At 41.4% G+C, this 21,192-nt stretch overlaps 2 protein-coding genes and 1 pseudogene across 3 annotated transcripts; 2 read left to right on the top strand and 1 right to left on the bottom strand.

Moving 5' to 3' along the window:
- Window positions 1–1,250: 1,250 nt before the first annotated feature.
- On the top strand, window positions 1,251–7,783 carry LOC115132792 (retinol dehydrogenase 7-like; annotated as a pseudogene).
- Window positions 7,784–9,831: 2,048 nt separating this feature from the next.
- LOC135574069 (ATP synthase subunit beta, mitochondrial-like) lies at window positions 9,832–13,541 on the bottom strand. Its single transcript, XM_065024946.1, is given in 8 exon segments — window positions 9,832–10,241; window positions 10,559–10,760; window positions 11,104–11,316; window positions 11,449–11,634; window positions 11,636–11,731; window positions 12,766–12,950; window positions 13,039–13,160; window positions 13,342–13,541. Coding segments are annotated over 8 exon segments (1,251 nt in total). The 5' UTR covers window positions 13,491–13,541; the 3' UTR covers window positions 9,832–10,143.
- A 1,402-nt stretch (window positions 13,542–14,943) lies between these two features.
- LOC135574066 (retinol dehydrogenase 7-like) lies at window positions 14,944–21,126 on the top strand. Of its 2 annotated transcripts, none has more exons than XM_065024926.1 (5): window positions 14,944–15,050; window positions 19,354–19,668; window positions 19,874–20,132; window positions 20,308–20,471; window positions 20,711–21,126. In XM_065024926.1, exons 2-5 carry the CDS (start codon window positions 19,356–19,358, stop codon window positions 20,932–20,934), a joined length of 960 nt encoding a protein of 319 aa, XP_064880998.1. In that variant the 5' UTR covers window positions 14,944–15,050; window positions 19,354–19,355; the 3' UTR covers window positions 20,935–21,126. The 2 variants fall into 2 exon arrangements, with proteins under 2 accessions (XP_064880998.1, XP_064880989.1); XM_065024917.1 differs by lacking the exon at window positions 14,944–15,050 and adding an exon at window positions 15,840–15,879.
- The last annotated feature ends 66 nt before the right edge of the window (window positions 21,127–21,192 follow it).

Here is a 21,192-nt window from a genome sequence, read left to right as displayed (position 1 = left end):
CAACAGCTCTGGTGGACATTCCTGCAGTCAGCACCCAATTGCACGCTCCCTCAAAACTTGCGTTGTGTGACAAAACTGCACATTTTAATGACCTTTTATTGTCCCCAGCACAAGGTGCACCTGTGTAAAGATTATGCTGTTTAATCAGCTTTTTGACATGACACACCTGTCAGGAGGATGGATTATCTTGGGAAAGGAGAAATGCTCACTAATTGGGATGAAAACAAATGTATGCACACAATTTGAGATAAATAAGCTTTTTGTACATATGGAAAATGTTGTGATCTTTTATTTCAACTCAGGAAACATGAGACCAACACTTTACATGAGTATGTCAAGAGTCAAGAGTATGTTAAGAAGTTTGAAGTTCCTACCAAACGATATCTAATCAAATCATTGTTGACCTTGTTAACTCTAATGACATCACTTGGCTCCGATTGGCCAGTACTAGACATGTGACGTCCTCGGGCAGAGTTTGGTCTTGCGTAGTTTCTGAAAACTGTTACTTTGTTGCGCTGGTAAGGAACCTCTCCAACAGGTACGACTTCAATATTCCACCAGACTGTAATGTTCTTGAACATGTAAAAGTTGAGGATAGGCTATCAATCACAATCTATCATCATTTATCGAACAAATCTTTATTATTATGTCATGTGCAGGGCTTTCAATTATGTAATGCGCCCTAACTTTCCATATTGTGTTATTTGAAACATCGAACGCTTGCATTTAACATGATATTCACATTACAATCAAATGGGAATATAGGAGTGTTGCACTTATTCCTTCCAGTTTATTTGAACCACATTTTTAATAGTATTTGTTAGTTGTGGTTTAAATTACCTTTGGCAAGTTTTGCAATTGATTACAGATAGCAATTGCACAAGACAGCCCACAGTGCACATTGAAACCGGTGTTGTGCCAGAACCCCTCCCTATTTCTATTGTCCTTAATTTTGTGGCTAGAGTCAAATACTTTCTGTAGCACACATCAGAGTCAAATACTTTCTATAGGACAAAATTCACGCAACCGAAATGAATAATTAATGTATCTGTGTTATATTAAACAAAGAGGGAGTCAAATGTTGGCAAGCAATAAACATTTCAGGGCGGCACCTTGCCGGGGACGGCACGGGGCGTCCCCGGGTGCGTGCGGGCGGGCGCTAAAGGAGGGGTTCGACCAGGGCGCCATACAAGCCAGAATACAAGCCAGAACCGCCACATACACTTGAAACAAATAGCCTAAATGAAAACTATTGACAAAAAATGCTTTCTGCTACTAAGATCAGTGATATGTAGGTTTAACTGACAACGAAGTGAAAGAGCAGAAATCTCAACTAGCAAGCAAGTCGCAGCAATGAATAAGGGGGGATTCGGGCAGGGTGAGATCTTAGGCACAACACCGGCATTAATAACTGTTGATCCTTGCTCTGTTCAATCCTGTCTCTGTCATTCCATGCGCTTCAATGAACTCTCCCTGAATGTGGTTGATCTTAAAATTATTTTCCTGATTATCTTATAGCTACAATAATGTTATTACTATAAGCTACTGTTATAAGATGCCTATTAGTGATGAACTGTAAAAGGCAGGTGCTATCATCCCACTTGATTTATGTCTAACCTCATATTGCGTAATGTGCGTATTTCTGTAACTTCCCGTGATGACCCTGGCATTTTGTTAGGTATACTGAGGAATGGGGGGTGGAGCTGGGTAGATGTGACTAGGGCTGTGACGGTCACGACATTTCGTCAGCCAGTGATTGTTAAGCAAATAACTATTGATCTCACAGTAATTGACCATTAAATTAACATAAACACATTTAGCATCTCCTGGCTTCCATACATTTTAAAAAGCCTAATAAATCCATGTAATAAGTCAAAGTAAAGATACCTTAATAGAAAATGACCCAAGTAAAAGTGAAAGTCATCCAGTAAAATCCTACTTGAGTAAAAGTATACTTAAATATACTTAAGTATCAAAAGTAAATGTAATTGCTAAAATATATCTAAGTATCAAAAGTAAAATTATAAATCATTTCAAATTCCTTACATTAAGCAAACCACATGGCACTATTTTCTTGTTTTTTACATTTACAGATAGCCAGGGGCACATTCCAACAGAATGCACAAAGCATTTGTGTTTAGTGAGTCCTCCAGATCAGATACAGTAGGGATGACCAGGTATTTTCTCTTTAAGTGCGTGAATTAGTGTCACGCCCTGGTCTAAGTATTTTGTGTTTTTCTTCATGTATTGGGTCAGGCCAGGGTGTGGCATGGAGTTTTTGTATTGTGGTGTGTTTTGTCTTGGGGTTTTGGTGTGTAGGTTAGTGGGATTGTAGCTTAGTGGGGTGTTCTAGGAAAGTCTATGGCTGTCTGAAGTGGTTCTCAATCAGAGGCAGGTGTTTATCGTTGTCTCTGATTGGGAACCATATTTAGGCAGCCATATTCTTTGGTTGTATTGTGGGTGATTGTCCTTAGTGTCCTCGTTGTTAGTTTGCACCAGTTTAGGCTGTTTCGGTTTTCACATTACGTTTATTGTTTTTTTTGTAAAGTTCGTGTTTCTTTATTATTAAATAAACATGGATTGCAATAGCCACGCTGCATTTTGGTCCGATCCTTGCTACACCTCCTCTTCCGAGGAGGAGATAGAAGAAAACCGTGACAATTAGACCATTTTCCTGTCCTGGCAGGAAAAGGGGGATGCTTGCAACATCTCAAGACATCAGTCAGGATGTTAAAGCTTGGTTGCTAATGGTGATCCCAAGCATACTTCCAAAGTTGGGGCAAAATGGCTTAAGGACAACAAAGTTAAGGTATTGGAGTGGTCATCACGAAACCCTGACCTCAATCCTATTGAAAATTTGTGGGCACAACTGAAAAAGTATGTGCGAGTAAGGAGGCCTACAAACTTGACTCAGTTACACCATCTCTGTCAGGAGGAATGGGCCAAAATTTACCCAACTTATTGTGAGAAAATTGTGGAAGGCTACCCGAAATGTTTGACCCAAGTTAAACAATTTAAAGGCAATGCTACCAAATACTAACTGAGTGTATGTAAACGTCTGACCCACTGGGAATGTGATGAAAGAAATAAAAGCTGTAATAAATCATTCTCTCTACTATTTTTCGAACATTTCACATTCTTAAAATAAAGTAATGATCCTAACTGACCTAAGACAGGGAAGTTTTACTCAGATTAAATGTCTGGAATTGTCAAAAACTGAGTTTAAATGTATTTAAGTGAGTTTAAGGTGTATGTAAACTTCCGAATTCAACTGTACATTTGTCTTATTTTATTGAGTTTGTCCATAAGGCCTATGTTTGTCCATTTGCCATATATGATCATAGGAAGTCGGCTTCCGAACCCAAAAGTCAGTGAACCATGTGCAAATGGCATATATAATGTCGAGATGGCCTATATACTGACCAAATGATATATATCACTATGTTAAGCCCTAAATCAACCTATAAGGTCTATTTGTCATGTTTGGTCATAGGAAGTCAGAATTTCTCATTGGTGTTGATTCAGCATGTCCATTTTGTAATGGGAAGTCCTTATAGATATACATTGGCAATGGACACTGTCAACTTGCAGAAGAGCATGTTCACACTGACATTATAGCATATGTGCAATGGACACAGTCCATTCTCTCATTGGTGTTGATTTCAGCCCGTCCATTTGGTGATGGTAAATCCCTCATTAAAAACATTGGAAATGTACAAATGTACACTGTCCACTTGCAATGTATTACAATAGGCATTTACCATCACAAATTGGACATGCTCTAATATACTGCTGAAATGCCCAATTGTCTGGCTCGTTGAACTCGGGATGGCCTAGCAGTGATAGTGGTTTCACTCCATCGCTTGTTGGTGTTGATTTCAGCCTGTCCATTTAGTGATGGTAAATCCCTCATTAAATACATTGGAAATGTACACTGTCCATTTGCAATATACAATGTACAATGCCAACATATTATACTACCATCAAGTCAGCCATCAGTCAATAAGATATCATTCTGACACCAAACTTATACATACTGACACCAAACTCACTTTGTCCAAATCTTTTAGAAGCCAACTATCAAATATTTCAGAGCCGGCCCACAATTCGTTGCTCCTTCTGTTAAAGCCATAAAAAACATAAACAACATAGTTACATTCGGGCTGTGGGTCCAGTTCTGACATTATGTGTAGGCCTAGCTGAGGCGACCTGAATCCTGAGTTTCGGATCTATAGGTCATTCAGAGCCCGAGCAGCGACCTTAATTAGTGCTGAAAATGCACTTTCTCATTGTTACCTAGCCCCTGAAAGAGCTATCGGCCAGAAACTTGTATGGTCCATCTCTATGGGCCGAGGCGGTTTCAATGCACCAAGTCTTGTGATTCTGGGACTTTTCTAAATGTCGTCATTTTCAAATTGAAGATATGGCAAATGGACAAGGCTGTTTCTCGGCTTGAGAACCTTCTAGAGCTACATATCTCACTGTGCACTACTGGCTTAAGCTCTAGAACAGGTTTATAAAGTTTCAGAGCTCTAGGTCTAGCGGTTCTTTGATGGTTTGAATGCCAATAACTATTGCAGGCTCTGTGTGTCTGTAAGCCCCACACTGTGTCTCACCATGTTTGTTTTAGCATCATGAAATGGACGCTGTATGATTTCTCATAAACTACGATAGATAAATGTTTGGTTCTATTTTTCCTTACACCGTAGGTTTATGTACTTTGACGTTGTCAAATTAGTGCTGTATTACCGTTTTCACTGAGTTTCGTCTTTGAAGTCTTTTCCATTTACGAGAAACGGCCATGTCCATTTGGTGATGAAATATCCATTTGCAATATACAGCCAGTCGCCATCTAGTGGAATATTCCAGTACAAGAGAACATTTTCTATTAAAACAACATTATATTGCGGAACAGAGTGTCCTGGAAACTTTATTTTTGCAATTCCCGGAAGCCCGGGCCCCGGAGGGCGACCCGAGGCTGTCGGTCTATTTTAACATAACCCCTGCGGACGTCTAGTAAGGGACTGTCCATTTGCCATGTGGAAATCCTCATTGATCATATGGGAGATAACGCAAGGGTCCCTTCATGTATGTTAGGTCCTGAGGCTATGCCAATTGGATGTGGGCTATACTAGTTCATTTAGCAGACAAGATTTACTTATAATTCCGTGGCATTATTTTATATTATGAAGAATACAATTGAACAAAGCTGAATAAAATATAAATATTTTTTCCAAATTATTTGAAAGAGTGCACACATGTTGAGCAGTTAACAAAGAAATAGGTACTCCTATATGGTTAATTTAGAGTTATTAATGTAACTTTAGTTGTTCTACAAATGTTGGGCTATTTGTTTAGATTTTTAATACATTGTAAGGTTGCATGATGAGACTCTAATGATGATTTGAAAAAAAGTCGCTTAAAAGGCACGAGCTCTGCTTTGTTTTTTACGCAGGGTGTACACACTCCAATAGTAACTCATTCCCAATATGGCAAGCACTTGATAATGCCTCGAATTTCACAGTGGAATCCTGTGACTGTAATGCACCTTTAAAAAATCCATGCTTTTTTGAGGCCCAGAGTGCTGCCGGCTCTCCGTCACTTGATCGGGTCTTTCTCACAGGCTAAGACAGACCCATCGGGGACGCAACTGTGTGCATCCTTATCCAATTCCGAGGTGCATATTGAAGATATTGGAAGAACTGTACACATTTACTTTTCATCAGCCAACAAGATGAGTAGGCCTAACGAACAGCAAAATCACTAGCCTATGTCTACTATCCCCCATAGTACAAAAGTCGACTATTCAATTCTGTGCGAGAAATAAATATTCAAAACATAGTCTGGGACAGTTGTGGCGTGCGATAGATCCCAAATTAATACAACCACTAGCATTTAAAAAAACTGTTTTATGCAATGTGGCTGACACAACAGATCAGAACCTTTAGCTTAAAATGTTGATAAACAAGAGATGACTTATTAAAAGGCTGTCTGTCTCATCCTGTCCCAGACATGTTTCTGTACATCCTTGGACTGGTGGTGTTTTACTACCTGTACCGCTGGTTCCGGGAGATCCCCAGAGTCCCAGACAAAGGAGACAAATATGTCTACATCACGGGGTGTGACTCTGGTTTCGGCAACCTACTGGCCAGACATCTGGACGAGCTGGGTTTCTGTGTGATCGCATCCTGCTTCACAGAGAAGGGAGAGGAAGATCTGAGGAAGGCCTGTTCAGGCAGATTCACCACCCTCCACCTGGATGTCAAAAAGAACGAGAGTGTCGACAAAGCAGCCGCTTTGATTAAAGATAAAGTTGGGGCTAAAGGTGAGTGTCAGTGTTTATATTGAAAAGCAAACAGTCCTATCATCATCATTTGTTTCAAGTTATACCAGTCAAATTATGCAATATTACCAGTTAAGTTGACATTCATGTTAGTGCCGGAATCTTTGTCCTTATGTCCTCTTCTTACCAAACACCTGTGAATATAATGGCTGTTCATAGAGCTACCTAATGACCTGTCACCTTCTAGGCCTGTGGGCTGTGGTGAACAACGCAGGTGTGGCCATCCCCTCGGCCCCCTGTGATTGGCTGACCATTGATGACTACAAGTCCATGCTGGACGTGAACCTGAACGGGGTCATCGCAGTCACCCTGAGTGTGCTGCCCCTCATCAAGAAGGCCAGGGGTCGCGTGGTCAACGTAGCCAGTGTGTTCGGCAGGATCAGTCCAGTCGGAGGACCTTACACTGTGTCTAAGTATGGAGTGGAGGCCTTCAATGACAGTCTCAGGTGAAACAAGAACATTATCCTATCCATGCCATATTTTTTATCAGTGTTTTTTAAAAATGTTTTACATATATTCAGTAATCTAGCAATGGTGAACCATAAGCAATACAACTTTGACTGTTTGACTTGATGAAACTATAAAAACCTGTAACAGAAGTTTTGTTACCTTGTTTTTCAGGAGAAACATGGTACCTTTCGGAGTCAAAGTCCTCTGCATTGAGCCAGGCTTTTTCAAGACCACCGTGACTGACTCGATAGTCCTGGGGAAAAGCATCAAGCAGCTGTGGGAGAAGATGCCACAAGAAGTCAGAGATGATTATGGACCTGATTATTTGGACAAGGGTAAATATAAGTTTTATTTTCTTACATTCTGGAATGTATTCATTTAACAAATGTTTTATTTATCCTATGCAAAATGTGGCCATTTTTTTATTCTGTCTGCCCACTGTGACACCCAGTCTTTCAAAGGATTTGATCTATTCAGAAAGCATTATTCACCCGATGTTCTAGTGAAAGTGGCCATCTTGAATAGCTAAAGGCAAACATGTAACATGGTTCCTAACCTTCCCTGTCCCTTCTAGTGGACGTGATGATGAGGAGAAGCTTGCCAAGATGTCTGACGCTGACCTGATGAAGGTGGTGAGCTGTATGGAGCATGCTATCTCTGCAGTCCGTCCCTCGCACCCGCTACTCACCAGGGTGGGACGCCAAGCTCTTCTGGATCCCTATGTCCTACATGCCAACCGGGTTTGCCGACTGGCTACTGCTCAAGGAAGCCATCCTACCAGCCAAGGCTGTCAACTAAGGCTGATTCAAGATTGTCAGTGTTTATGCTGTCAGAACAAATACTTGATTGTGCTGTGCTACTGATTGTCTTTAATGAATATAACACTTTTGTACCCTACGGTCTGCAGGGCGAAATACAGTATGATGTATGCTTTGCTAGACATTGTTTAACCTCTGACCTGTAACAAAAAAATAAAAGCCATAATTGATATTTGGTTGCATGGTGGATAACTGAAGATAGTTCACTCAGGCCATTCATCATTGAAAAAAAAATTCAGTTACAGTTTACTTAAGGGAATGGCTCTACCATGGACACCAATTCAATCGCAGCTGGGTCTGGTCTACTTAATTCATTGACTTCCATTGAAACAGAACATTTGTGGGATGTCTCGCTTCCTCTTCCATCCATGGTCCGTATGACATGGGCCGTGTTGGGTTGGTCTTTGAGAACTTTACAAGATAAATGGGGATGAAGATCAAGGTCTGAGTGTCTTTGTCCTTGATGTGCTGATATTGGTATGTTGAAGGAAACCTGCACCTGGAGGGAAGTGACCAAAAAAGGAAGTTCACAAGATTTGAATCATTCAGATTCTCTCAACTTCACTGATATTAGCAGATTCAAATACCACACATTCACAACTTAAATATTAAATTCTATAACAATTGTAAATATTGGTAGGAGATAAGTACGTCTATGAAAGATTTACACCCTTTTATTTCGATCTTGCAGCCCATGTCAGATTTCTACCTTAAATACATACAGTACCAGTGAAAACAATTTAGACACACCTTCTCATTCAATGGTTTTTATTTTGACTATTTTCTACATTCTAGAATAGAGAAGACATCAAAACTATGAAATAACACATATGGAATAAGGTAACCAAAAAAGTGTTAAAACAAATGTAAATATATTTTATATTTGAGATTCTTCAAAGTAGCCACCCTTTGCCTTGACAGCTTTGCACACTCTTGGTATTCTCTCAACCAGCTTCATGAGGAATGCTTTTCCAACAGTCTTTAAGGAGCTCCCACATATGCTGAGCACTTGTTGGCTGCTTTTCCTTCACTCTGCGGTTCAACTCATCCCAAACCATCTCAATTGGGTTGAGGTCGGGTGATTGTGGAGGCCAGGTCATCTGATGCAGCTCTCCAGCACTCTGGTCAAACAGCCCGTACACAGCCTGGAAGTGTGTTTTGGGTCAATGTCCTTTTGAAAAAAAAAATGATAGTCCCACTAAGCGCAAACCAGATGGAATGGTGTATCGCTGCAGAATGCTGTGGTAGCCATGCTGGTTAAGTGTGTTTTGAATTCTAAAATCACTGAGTGTCACCAGCAAAGCACCCCCACACCATCTCCTCCATACTTCAGTGGGTACCACACATGCATAGATCATCCGTTTGCCTACTTTGCAACTCACAAAGACAGCAGTTGGAACCAAAATCTCAAATGTGGAATCAGACCAAAGGACAGATTTCCACCGGTCTAATGTCCATTGGTCGTGTTTCTTGGCCCGAGCAAGTCTCTTTATTGGTGTCCTTTTTTGGAAGCAATTTGACCATGAAGGCCTGATTCAGTCTCCTCTGCGCAGTTGATGTTGAGATGTGTGTTACTTGAAATCTGTGAAGCATTTATTTGGGCTGCAATTTCTGAGGCTGGTAACTAATGAACTTCTCCTCTGCAGAGGTAACTCTGGGCCTTCCTTTCCTGTGGCGGTCCTCACGAGAGTCAGTTTCAACATAGCACTTGGTTTTTGCAACTACACTTGAACTTTGACATTTTCCAGATTGACTACCTTTCATGTCTTAATGGACTGTCATTTCGCTTAGCTTATTTGAGCTGTTGTTCCCTATTTGGTCTTATACCAAATATGGCTCTTTTCTGTATACCTCACCTACATTGTCAACACAACTGATTGGCTCAAATGCATCAAGGAAAGAAATTCCACAAAACATGGCGCACCTGTTAATTGAAATGCATTCCAGGTAACTACCTCATGAAGCTGGTTGAGAGAATGCCAATACTGTGGCTACTTTGAAGAATCTCAAATACAATATATCTTACATGAATGTGATATTTCATAGTTGTCACCATTATTCTACAATGTAGAAAATAGTAAAAATAGACAGGTAATGGCAGAGTGATTTCTGCATATTGCACCTTTCACATCTCAGCAGCAAGCTATACTGAAGCATTTTACAATTACTGTAGGTAGGTCTTATAAATTACATCACTGCACAAAGAATGACAAACGTCGCTCAACTTTAACAGCCGTTTTATTTAGTCACTCAAAGCCTTTGAACGCCATCTAGTGGATCATTGCTGTAGGATGACATTTTACAACCAGTCTGACAGCACCCAGACAGGAATAGCATTGCAACATTACATTGAAAAATGCCAAAATATACAGTAGAGACCAAACCAAAAACAAATCTTTATTCCACTGGAAAGATTACCTATAACTTTACATGACAGGGAATTGTTGCATGTGACATTACAAATCAAGTGCTCCTTTTACACAACCCTCCATTTATTTGCTTCTCTCTCTCTCCTCACAGTTAAAGATGAACTTATGCGAGATCCTTCGCCATCTGTGCGGCCTTCTCAACCACCTCCTCGATGGGTCCGACCATGTAGAAAGCCTGCTCGGGCAGGGCATCGTACTCACCTGGAGGGAAAGAATGACCATACGCTCCAATCAGAATGTCACACCGGCAACACCAAGGATATGCATTAGTTTAAGAAAGGTAGACGGACCGAAATGTTGCCATGAGCAGAACTGCAGATATTGCAACGAGTGAGATGCAAGACTAGGCGCATGACTCGATTGTTACGTGGGAGCCACGGCACCAAAACAGCCAGCTTCAACCTCGTGCGTTAACGCCCTTAGTAGTTGCAGAAGTTGACCCACTAAGCTGTTTACTTCATCCATCTACATCATATCGCAGAGTCCACCTTTAAAACCTAATCACAAGTACTACGTACCATTTAGAATGCTCTGGAAGCCACTGATAGTCTCCTTGAGTGGCACCAGCTTGCCAGCGTGACCAGTGAAGACCTCCGCCACCTGGAAGGGCTGGGACAGGAAACGCTGGATCTTGCGGACGCGAGAGACAATCAGCTTGTCCTCCTCAGACAACTCATCCATACCCAGGATGGCAATGATATCCTGCAGGGACTTGTAGTCCTGAGAGGGGAGAGTTGTTGGCATAATGTTAGGGGCAAGGTTGGTCATTCATCATTAGAATCGGTGTAGTGCCGCTTTCCATGTCTAGCTTGTTTTAAGCATCTTACGCTATTGTTAATGCACTGTCTGAATGCTACGTGTTGATTGTCTTATGTTGCTCTGCTTGTGCTCACTGCTCATTATGGGAATTGTTTTTAATAACCTGCCCAGGGTGTGCAGCTGAACATTTCAGGTGGCTAAATCCAGCTCTTTCCCCAAAACATTGATTAATGTGCACTGTCCCTGTAAAAATAAACTCAAAGGTCAGGGTGACTGGTAAACAAGGGTGGCTTAAGACACTAACCTGGAGGATCTTCTGCACGCCACGAGCAACGTCATAGTGCTCAGCGCCGACAATGTTGGGGTCCATGATACGGGAGGTGGAATCCAGGGGATCCACAGCGGGATAGATACCCAGCTCAGCGATGGCACGGGACAACACAGTGGTGGCGTCCAAGTGAGCGAAGGTGGTGGCAGGGGCAGGATCAGTCAAATCATCAGCCGGCACATAGATGGCCTTAGAGAAGACAGGTTGTTACATTCACAGGTAGCGTTTCAGTCTTGAAGCCATGTCAGACTATTGGGTGCTACAGACTGCCATGTTAGCGTGGTCCTCCAACAGGCCTATGCTGCTTGAACTCCAGCTTACCTGCACAGAGGTGATGGAACCCTTCTTGGTGGTGGTGATTCTCTCCTGCATGGTACCCATGTCAGTGGCCAGGGTGGGCTGGTAACCCACAGCGGAGGGGATACGACCCAGCAGGGCAGACACCTCTGAGCCAGCCTGGGTGAAGCGGAAGATGTTGTCGATGAAGAGCAGCACATCCTGACCCTCCCTGGTCACGGAAATACTCAGCCACAGTCAGACCAGTCAGAGCCACACGAGCACGGGCGCCTGGGGGCTCGTTCATTTGTCCATACACCAGAGCCACCTAGGGGTTTGGAGGAGAGGACACCATTAGAAAACACATCTAATAGAAACTAAAGGGGAAAGGCTGATGTGAACATCAAGTCAAGTGGGTAATGAGGTCAACTTTCCAGACTGGTGATATGCTACAACAACTTTTTGGGTGACAATTCATAGAAATGTGAATAAGAGACTAGCCATTTTCATTGAAAGCAAGTCTAAGAAGCAGTAGATATGATCCATTTCTATGCTTCACGTTAAGTTTCTGCATCATACTTTGGTACACCAGTGTCAAACAGCTGAAAATGTTTTCGTTATAGAAAATATATTTCATAGCGGTTTAGATGGCACTATGATTCTCTATGCTATTTTTTTTATTTATTTTTTTTATTTTAGAAGAGATGAAAAATGTTGGCCTTAATTCTATTGGGTTATACAAACGCATTGAAAAACAGGTTGTTTAGTTTTCGGGACTGTCTCCAGATATACACTACCAGAACTGTATTTGACTGGTATCAGGGGACCTTCAGAGGAGTCTTGAGGCCATCCTAGAGCAAACCATGTACATGCTTGAGAGGGTCACCCTTACAGAGGGGTCATACTAGTGCGTATCCCAAACTGTTATGACGCTACAGACAGTTAGCAGATCTGCTGTACCAACTTTAGACAAGTCCCAAGACACGTGTGGGGGGGGGCAAAACAGTGTTCATTAGTCTCATCTTTCAATAGAGGGGTCAAAGTAGTATGCAGGCCAAACCGGTTCAGGACACTACAGACAATTGTGAGAAGACCAATTTTCAGGATGGCTCATGGTCTGACAAACACTGCTCTAGCGTTGTCACCCTTCACTGCAGTTGCAGAAGTATTATAGGTGGATTGATACATCTAATGCAAAAAAGCAGATCTCTGGCTTAAACGGACGCATTATGGGGATTTTAAATGCTAATTAGTTCCCATGCGGGAGTTGACATTAATTAAGTAAAAAATAATTAAAAACCTCATCTTAAGGGTTAAATAGAGGCACCTGCTTATGACTGTCAAATGTAGCCAGTTGTTCACCTTGGAGGTGTCATCCTTCAGGTTGATGACACCCGACTCAATCATCTCGTGGTACAAGTCATTTCCTTCGCGGGTACGCTCTCCCACTCCGGCAAACACAGAGTAACCACCATGGGCCTTGGCCACATTGTTAATCAGCTCCATGATCAACACAGTCTTTCCTACACCAGCCCCACCGAACAGACCTATAGAAAAGGGCACAATTTGCTTTCATTAAACATTAGCTAAATATTTGCAAATATGTGAAAGAATGATGTCAGTTGTCCCACATACCAATTTTGCCTCCCTTGGCGTAGGGAGCCAGCAAATCTACCACCTTGATGCCAGTTACCAGGATCTCCTGCTCCACACTCATGTCAGTGAACTCTGGGGCCTCGGCGTGGATGGCAGCAGTCCTAAAATAAATATAAAGATTAGAGACAATATTGACCTGAACAAGCAATTTCCAATTGCTTATCATTCAGACAGACTCAAGACCGTTCTTTGAATCATGCATAAAAAAATATTGACTTCCTTAATTGTTGTGTTTACCATTTCTAAACCTGTTATGAATTGGCTGATAGACAAAGTGCTTACTGCTTGGTAGAGATTGGTCCCCTCTCATCAATGGGCTCTCCAATAACATTCATGATTCTGCCTAGGGTCTCGGGACCTACTGGGATTCTGATGGGATCGCCAGTGTCCACAACCTTCTGTCCACGGACAAGACTTTCTGTACCATCCATGGCAATGGTACGCACAGTGTTCTCACCTGAAAGTTGACAACTTATTGTGGAGCAATTCAAATAATATCTGAGCTGGATGTTACCGATTATGCAAAGTTGGCCAGCTTGCCTAGATCAGACCTACGTCTATAGTAGTTCATCGATTAATGTAGCATGTTCTGTCAATTAAAAACCTAATACAAAAATGTACTTAGAGTGGTAGATAAGGTGATAGATAATTGACTGACACAGATTTGGATGTGGTCAACGAATGTACAGATGTAGGATCTTAATTTTATCACCCTGTTGCAGGAGAACTTTCCTGCAATGCATGAAATGTACAACTTGTAGTGTATTGGAGGTTTAAAAGGCTTCTGAAGATTGTAATTTATACTTTGAAATTTCAGACTTGATTTTCCCATACGAAAAATGTATCAAGCCCTACAAAAATGTACATGAATTATAATCCACATAATAATGAACATTTCTTGTTGCTGTGGGATCCTTTTCCTGCTGTAGCAAACAGCCTCATATTAAGAACCTAGGATGAGCAGAAATGATTTATATTATTGATAATGCCCATTTTCAATAGCCTACAAGTATTTGCCACCATCTAGTGATCATTGTAATACAAGGCAAAATATAAACGCAACATGCAAGACATTTTATTGAGTTACAGTTCATATAAGGAAATCAGTCTATTGAAATTAATTCATTAGGCCCTAATCTATGGATATCACATGACTGGGCAGGGGAGTAGCCATGGGTGGGCCTGGGTGGGCATAGGCCAACCCACTTGTGAGCAAAGCCCAGCCAATCAGAATTAATTTTTCCCCACAAAAGGGCTTTATTATAGACGGAAATACAACTAAATTTCATCAGCTGTCCGGGTGGCTGGTCTCAGACGATCTCGCAGGTGAAGAAGTCGGATATGGAGGTCCTGGGCTGGCATGGTTGAACATGGTCTGCAGTTGTGAGGCCGGTTGGACATACTGCCAAATTCTCTAAAATGATGTTGGAGGCAGCTTATGGTAGAGAAATTAACATTAAATTATCTGGCAACAGCTCTGGTGGACATTCCTGCAGTCAGCACCCAATTGCACGCTCCTCAAAACTTGCGTTGTGTGACAAAACTGCACATTTTAATGACCTTTTATTGTCCCCAGCACAAGGTGCACCTGTGTAAAGATTATGCTGTTTAATCAGCTTTTTGACATGACACACCTGTCAGGAGGATGGATTATCTTGGGAAAGGAGAAATGCTCACTAATTGGGATGAAAACAAATGTATGCACACAATTTGAGATAAATAAGCTTTTTGTACATATGGAAAATGTTGTGATATTTTATTTCAACTCAGGAAACATGAGACCAACACTTTACATGAGTATGTCAAGAGTCAAGAGTGATGTTAAGAAGTTTGAAGTTCCTACCAAACGATATCTAATCAAATCATTGTTGACCTTGTTAACTCTAATGACATAACTTGGCTCCGATTGGCCAGTGCTGGGGCAGAGTTTGGTCTTGCGTAGTTTCTGAAAACTGTTACTTTGTTGCGCTGGTAAGGAACCTCTCCAACAGGTACGACTTCAATATTCCACCAGACTGTAATGTTCTTGAACATGTAAAAGTTGAGGATAGGCTATCAATCACAATCTATCATCATTTATCGAACAAATCTTTATTATTATGTCATGTGCAGGGCTTTCAATTATGTAATGCGCCCTAACTTTCCATATTGTGTTATTTGAAACATCGAACGCTTGCATTTAACATGATATTCACATTACAATCAAATGGGAATGTAGGAGTGTTGCACTTATTCCTTCCAGTTTATTTGAACCACATTTTTAATAGTATTTGTTAGTTGTGGTTTAAATGACCTTTGGCAAGTTTTGCAATTGATTACAGATAGCAATTGCACAAGACAGCCCACAGTGCACATTGAAACCGGTGTTGTGCCAGAACCCCTCCCTATTTCTACTGTCCTTAATTTTGTGGCTAGAGTCAAATACTTTCTGTAGCACACATCAGAGTCAAATACTTTCTATAGGACAACTTCACGCAACCGAAATGAATAATTAATGTATCTGTGTTATATTAAACAAAGAGGGAGTAAAATGTTGGCAAGCAATAAACATTTCAGGGAGGCACCTTGCCGGGGACGGCACGGGGCGTCCCCGGGTGCGTGCGGGCGGGCGCTAAAGGAGGGGTTCGACCAGGGCGCCATACAAGCCAGAATACAAGCCAGAACACTTGAAACAAATAGCCTAAATGAAAACTGTTGACAAAAAATGCTTTCTGCTACTAAGATCAGTGATATGTAGGTTTAACTGACAACGAAGTGAAAGAGCAGAAATCTCAACTAGCAAGCAAGTCGCATCAATGAATAAGGGGGGATTCGGGCAGGGTGAGATCTTAGGCACAACACCGGCATTAATAACTGTTGATCCTTGCTCTGTTCAATCCTGTCTCTGTCATTCCATGCGCTTCAATGAACTCTCCCTGAATGTGGTTGATCTTAAAATTATTTTCCTGATTATCTTATAGCTACAATAATGTTATTACTATAAGCTACTGTTATAAGATGCCTATTAGTGATGAACTGTAAAAGGCAGGTGCTATCATCCCACTTGATTTATGTCTAACCTCATATTGTGTAATGTGCATATTTCTGTAACTTCCCGTGATGACCCTGGCATTTTGTTTGGTATACTGAGGAATGGGGGTGGAGCTGGGTAGATGTGACTAGGGCTGTGACGGTCACGACATTTCGTCAGCCAGTGATTGTTAAGCAAATAACTATTGATCTCACAGTCAAAATTTACCCAACTTATTGTGAGAAAATTGTGGAAGGCTACCCGAAATGTTTGACCCAAGTTAAACAATTTAAAGGCAATGCTACCAAATACTAACTGAGTGTATGTAAACGTCTGACCCACTGGGAATGTGATGAAAGAAATAAAAGCTGTAATAAATCATTCTCTCTACTATTTTTCGAACATTTCACATTCTTAAAATAAAGTAATGATCCTAACTGACCTAAGACAGGGAAGTTTTACTCAGATTAAATGTCTGGAATTGTCAAAAACTGAGTTTAAATGTATTTAAGTGAGTTTAAGGTGTATGTAAACTTCCGAATTCAACTGTACATTTGTCTTATTTTATTGAGTTTGTCCATAAGGCCTATGTTTGTCCATTTGCCATATATGATCATAGGAAGTCGGCTTCCGAACCCAAAAGTCAGTGAACCATGTGCAAATGGCATATATAATGTCGAGATGGCCTATATACTGACCAAATGATATATATCACTATGTTAAGCCCTAAATCAACCTATAAGGTCTATTTGTCATGTTTGGTCATAGGAAGTCAGAATTTCTCATTGGTGTTGATTCAGCATGTCCATTTTGTAATGGGAAGTCCTTATAGATATACATTGGCAATGGACACTGTCAACTTGCAGAAGAGCATGTTCACACTGACATTATAGCATATGTGCAATGGACACAGTCCATTCTCTCATTGGTGTTGATTTCAGCCCGTCCATTTGGTGATGGTAAATCCCTCATTAAAAACATTGGAAATGTACAAATGTACACTGTCCACTTGCAATGTATTACAATAGGCATTTACCATCACAAATTGGACATGCTCTAATATACTGCTGAAATGCCCAATTGTCTGGCTCGTTGAACTCGGGATGGCCTAGCAGTGATAGTGGTTTCACTCCATCGCTTGTTGGTGTTGATTTCAGCCTGTCCATTTAGTGATGGTAAATCCCTCATTAAATACATTGGAAATGTACACTGTCCATTTGCAATATACAATGTACAATGCCAACATATTATACTGCCATCAAGTCAGCCATCAGTCAATAAGATATCATTCTGACACCAAACTTATACATACTGACACCAAACTCACTTTGTCCAAATCTTTTAGAAGCCAACTATCAAATATTTCAGAGCCGGCCCACAATTCGTTGCTCCTTCTGTTAAAGCCATAAAAAACATAAACAACATAGTTACATTCGAGCTGTGGGTCCAGTTCTGACATTATGTGTAGGCCTAGCTGAGGCGACCTGAATCCTGAGTTTCGGATCTATAGGTCATTCAGAGCCCGAGCAGCGACCTTAATTAGTGCTGAAAATGCACTTTCTCATTGCTACCTAGCCCCTGAAAGAGCTATCGGCCAGAAACTTGTATGGTCCATCTCTATGGGCCGAGGCGGTTTCAATGCACCAAGTCTTGTGATTCTGGGACTTTTCTAAATGTCGTCATTTTCAAATTGAAGATATGGCAAATGGACAAGGCTGTTTCTCGGCTTGAGAACCTTCTAGAGCTACATATCTCACTGTGCACTACTGGCTTAAGCTCTAGAACAGGTTTATAAAGTTTCAGAGCTCTAGGTCTAGCGGTTCTTTGATGGTTCGAATGCCAATAACTATTGCAGGCTCTGTGTGTCTGTAAGCCCCACACTGTGTCTCACCATGTTTGTTTTAGCATCATGAAATGGACGTTGTATGATTTCTCATAAACTACGATAGATAAATGTTTGATTCTATTTTTCCTTACACCGTAGGTTTATGTACTTTGACGTTGTCAAATTAGTGCTGTATTACCGTTTTCACCGAGTTTCGTCTTTGAAGTCTTTTCCATTTACGAGAAACGGCCATGTCCATTTGGTGATGAAATATCCATTTGCAATATACAGCCAGTCGCCATCTAGTGGAATATTCCAGTACAAGAGAACATTTTCTATTAAAACAACATTATATTGCGGAACAGAGTGTCCTGGAAACTTTATTTTTGCAATTCCCGGAAGCCCGGGCCCCGGAGGGCGACCCGAGGCTGTCGGTCTATTTTAACATAACCCCTGCGGACGTCTAGTAAGGGACTGTCCATTTGCCATGTGGAAATCCTCATTGATCATATGGGAGATAACGCAAGGGTCCCTTCATGTATGTTAGGTCCTGAGGCTATGCCAATTGGATGTGGGCTATACTAGTTCATTTAGCAGACAAGATTTACTTATAATTCCGTGGCATTATTTTATATTATGAAGAATACAATTGAACAAAGCTGAATAAAATATAAATATTTTTTCCAAATTATTTGAAAGAGTGCACACATGTTGAGCAGTTAACAAAGAAATAGGTACTCCTATATGGTTAATTTAGAGTTATTAATGTAACTTTAGTTGTTCTACAAATGTTGGGCTATTTGTTTAGATTTTTAATACATTGTAAGGTTGCATGATGAGACTCTAATGATGATTTGAAAAAAAGTCGCTTAAAAGGCACGAGCTCTGCTTTGTTTTTTACGCAGGGTGTACACACTCCAATAGTAACTCATTCCCAATATGGCAAGCACTTGATAATGCCTCGAATTTCACAGTGGAATCCTGTGACTGTAATGCACCTTTAAAAAATCCATGCTTTTTGAGGCCCAGAGTGCTGCCGGCTCTCCGTCACTTGATCGGGTCTTTCTCACAGGCTAAGACAGACCCATCGGGGACGCAACTGTGTGCATCCTTATCCAATTCCGAGGTGCATATTGAAGATATTGGAAGAACTGTACACATTTACTTTTCATCAGCCAACAAGATGAGTAGGCCTAACGAACAGCAAAATCACTAGCCTATGTCTACTATCCCCCATAGTACAAAAGTCGACTATTCAATTCTGTGCGAGAAATAAATATTCAAAACATAGTCTGGGACAGTTGTGGCGTGCGATAGATCCCAAATTAATACAACCACTAGCATTTAAAAAAACTGTTTTATGCAATGTGGCTGACACAACAGATCAGAACCTTTAGCTTAAAATGTTGATAAACAAGAGATGACTTATTAAAAGGCTGTCTGTCTCATCCTGTCCCAGACATGTTTCTGTACATCCTTGGACTGGTGGTGTTTTACTACCTGTACCGCTGGTTCCGGGAGATCCCCAGAGTCCCAGACAAAGGAGACAAATATGTCTACATCACGGGGTGTGACTCTGGTTTCGGCAACCTACTGGCCAGACATCTGGACGAGCTGGGTTTCTGTGTGATCGCATCCTGCTTCACAGAGAAGGGAGAGGAAGATCTGAGGAAGGCCTGTTCAGGCAGATTCACCACCCTCCACCTGGATGTCAAAAAGAACGAGAGTGTCGACAAAGCAGCCGCTTTGATTAAAGACAAAGTTGGGGCTAAAGGTGAGTGTCAGTGTTTATATTGAAAAGCAAACAGTCCTATCATCATCATTTGTTTCAAGTTATACTAGTCAAATTATGCAATATTACCAGTTCAGTTGACATTCATGTTAGTGCCGGAATCTTTGTCCTTATGTCCTCTTCTTACCAAACACCTGTGAATATAATGGCTGTTCATAGAGCTACCTAATGACCTGTCACCTTCTAGGCCTGTGGGCTGTGGTGAACAACGCAGGTGTGGCCATCCCCTCGGCCCCCTGTGATTGGCTGACCATTGATGACTACAAGTCCATGCTGGACGTGAACCTGAATGGGGTCATCGCAGTCACCCTGAGTGTGCTGCCCCTCATCAAGAAGGCCAGGGGTCGCGTGGTCAACGTAGCCAGTGTGTTCGGCAGGATCAGTCCAGTCGGAGGACCTTACACTGTGTCTAAGTATGGAGTGGAGGCCTTCAATGACAGTCTCAGGTGAAACAAGAACATTATCCTATCCATGCCATATTTTTTATCAGTGTTTTTAAAAAATGTTTTACATATATTCAGTAATCTAGCAATGGTGAACCATAAGCAATACAACTTTGACTGTTTGACTTGATGAAACTATAAAAACCTGTAACAGAAGTTTTGTTACCTTGTTTTTCAGGAGAAACATGGTACCTTTCGGAGTCAAAGTCCTCTGCATTGAGCCAGGCTTTTTCAAGACCACCGTGACTGACTCGATAGTCCTGGGGAAAAGCATCAAGCAGCTGTGGGAGAAGATGCCACAAGAAGTCAGAGATGATTATGGACCTGATTATTTGGACAAGGGTAAATATAAGTTTTATTTTCTTACATTCTGGAATGTATTCATTTAACAAATGTTTTATTTATCCTATGCAAAATGTGGCCATTTTTTTATTCTGTCTGCCCACTGTGACACCCAGTCTTTCAAAGGATTTGATCTATTCAGAAAGCATTATTCACCCGATGTTCTAGTGAAAGTGGCCATCTTGAATAGCTAAAGGCAAACATGTAACATGGTTCCTAACCTTCCCTGTCCCTTCTAGTGGACGTGATGATGAGGGAGAAGCTTGCCAAGATGTCTGACGCTGACCTGATGAAGGTGGTGAGCTGTATGGAGCATGCTATCTCTGCAGTCCGTCCTCGCACCCGCTACTCACCAGGGTGGGACGCCAAGCTCTTCTGGATCCCTATGTCCTACATGCCAACCGGGTTTGCCGACTGGCTACTGCTCAAGGAAGCCATCCTACCAGCCAAGGCTGTCAACTAAGGCTGATTCAAGATTGTCAGTGTTTATGCTGTCAGAACAAATACTTGATTGTGCTGTGCTACTGATTGTCTTTAATGAATATAACACTTTTGTACCCTACGGTCTGCAGGGCGAAATACAGTATGATGTATGCTTTGCTAGACATTGTTTAACCTCTGACCTGTAACAAAAAAATAAAAGCCATAATTGATATTTGGTTGCATGGTGGATAACTGAAGATAGTTCACTCAGGCCATTCATCATTGAAAAAAAATTCAG

This window comes from Oncorhynchus nerka, linkage group LG2 (assembly GCF_034236695.1).
Source record: "Oncorhynchus nerka isolate Pitt River linkage group LG2, Oner_Uvic_2.0, whole genome shotgun sequence".
Taxonomy (NCBI): Eukaryota; Metazoa; Chordata; class Actinopteri; order Salmoniformes; family Salmonidae; genus Oncorhynchus; species Oncorhynchus nerka.
This window is presented reverse-complemented; position numbering and strand designations above follow the sequence as displayed.

Coding starts and splice junctions, on each gene's coding strand:
- LOC135574066 (XM_065024917.1), top strand. CDS start 15,855: ATGAATAAGGGGGGATTCGGGCAGG. Junction 20,133..20,307: donor GCCTTCAATGACAGTCTCAG/GTGAAACAAGAA, acceptor CTTGTTTTTCAG/GAGAAACATGGTACCTTTCG. Junction 20,472..20,710: donor ACCTGATTATTTGGACAAGG/GTAAATATAAGT, acceptor TGTCCCTTCTAG/TGGACGTGATGATGAGGGAG.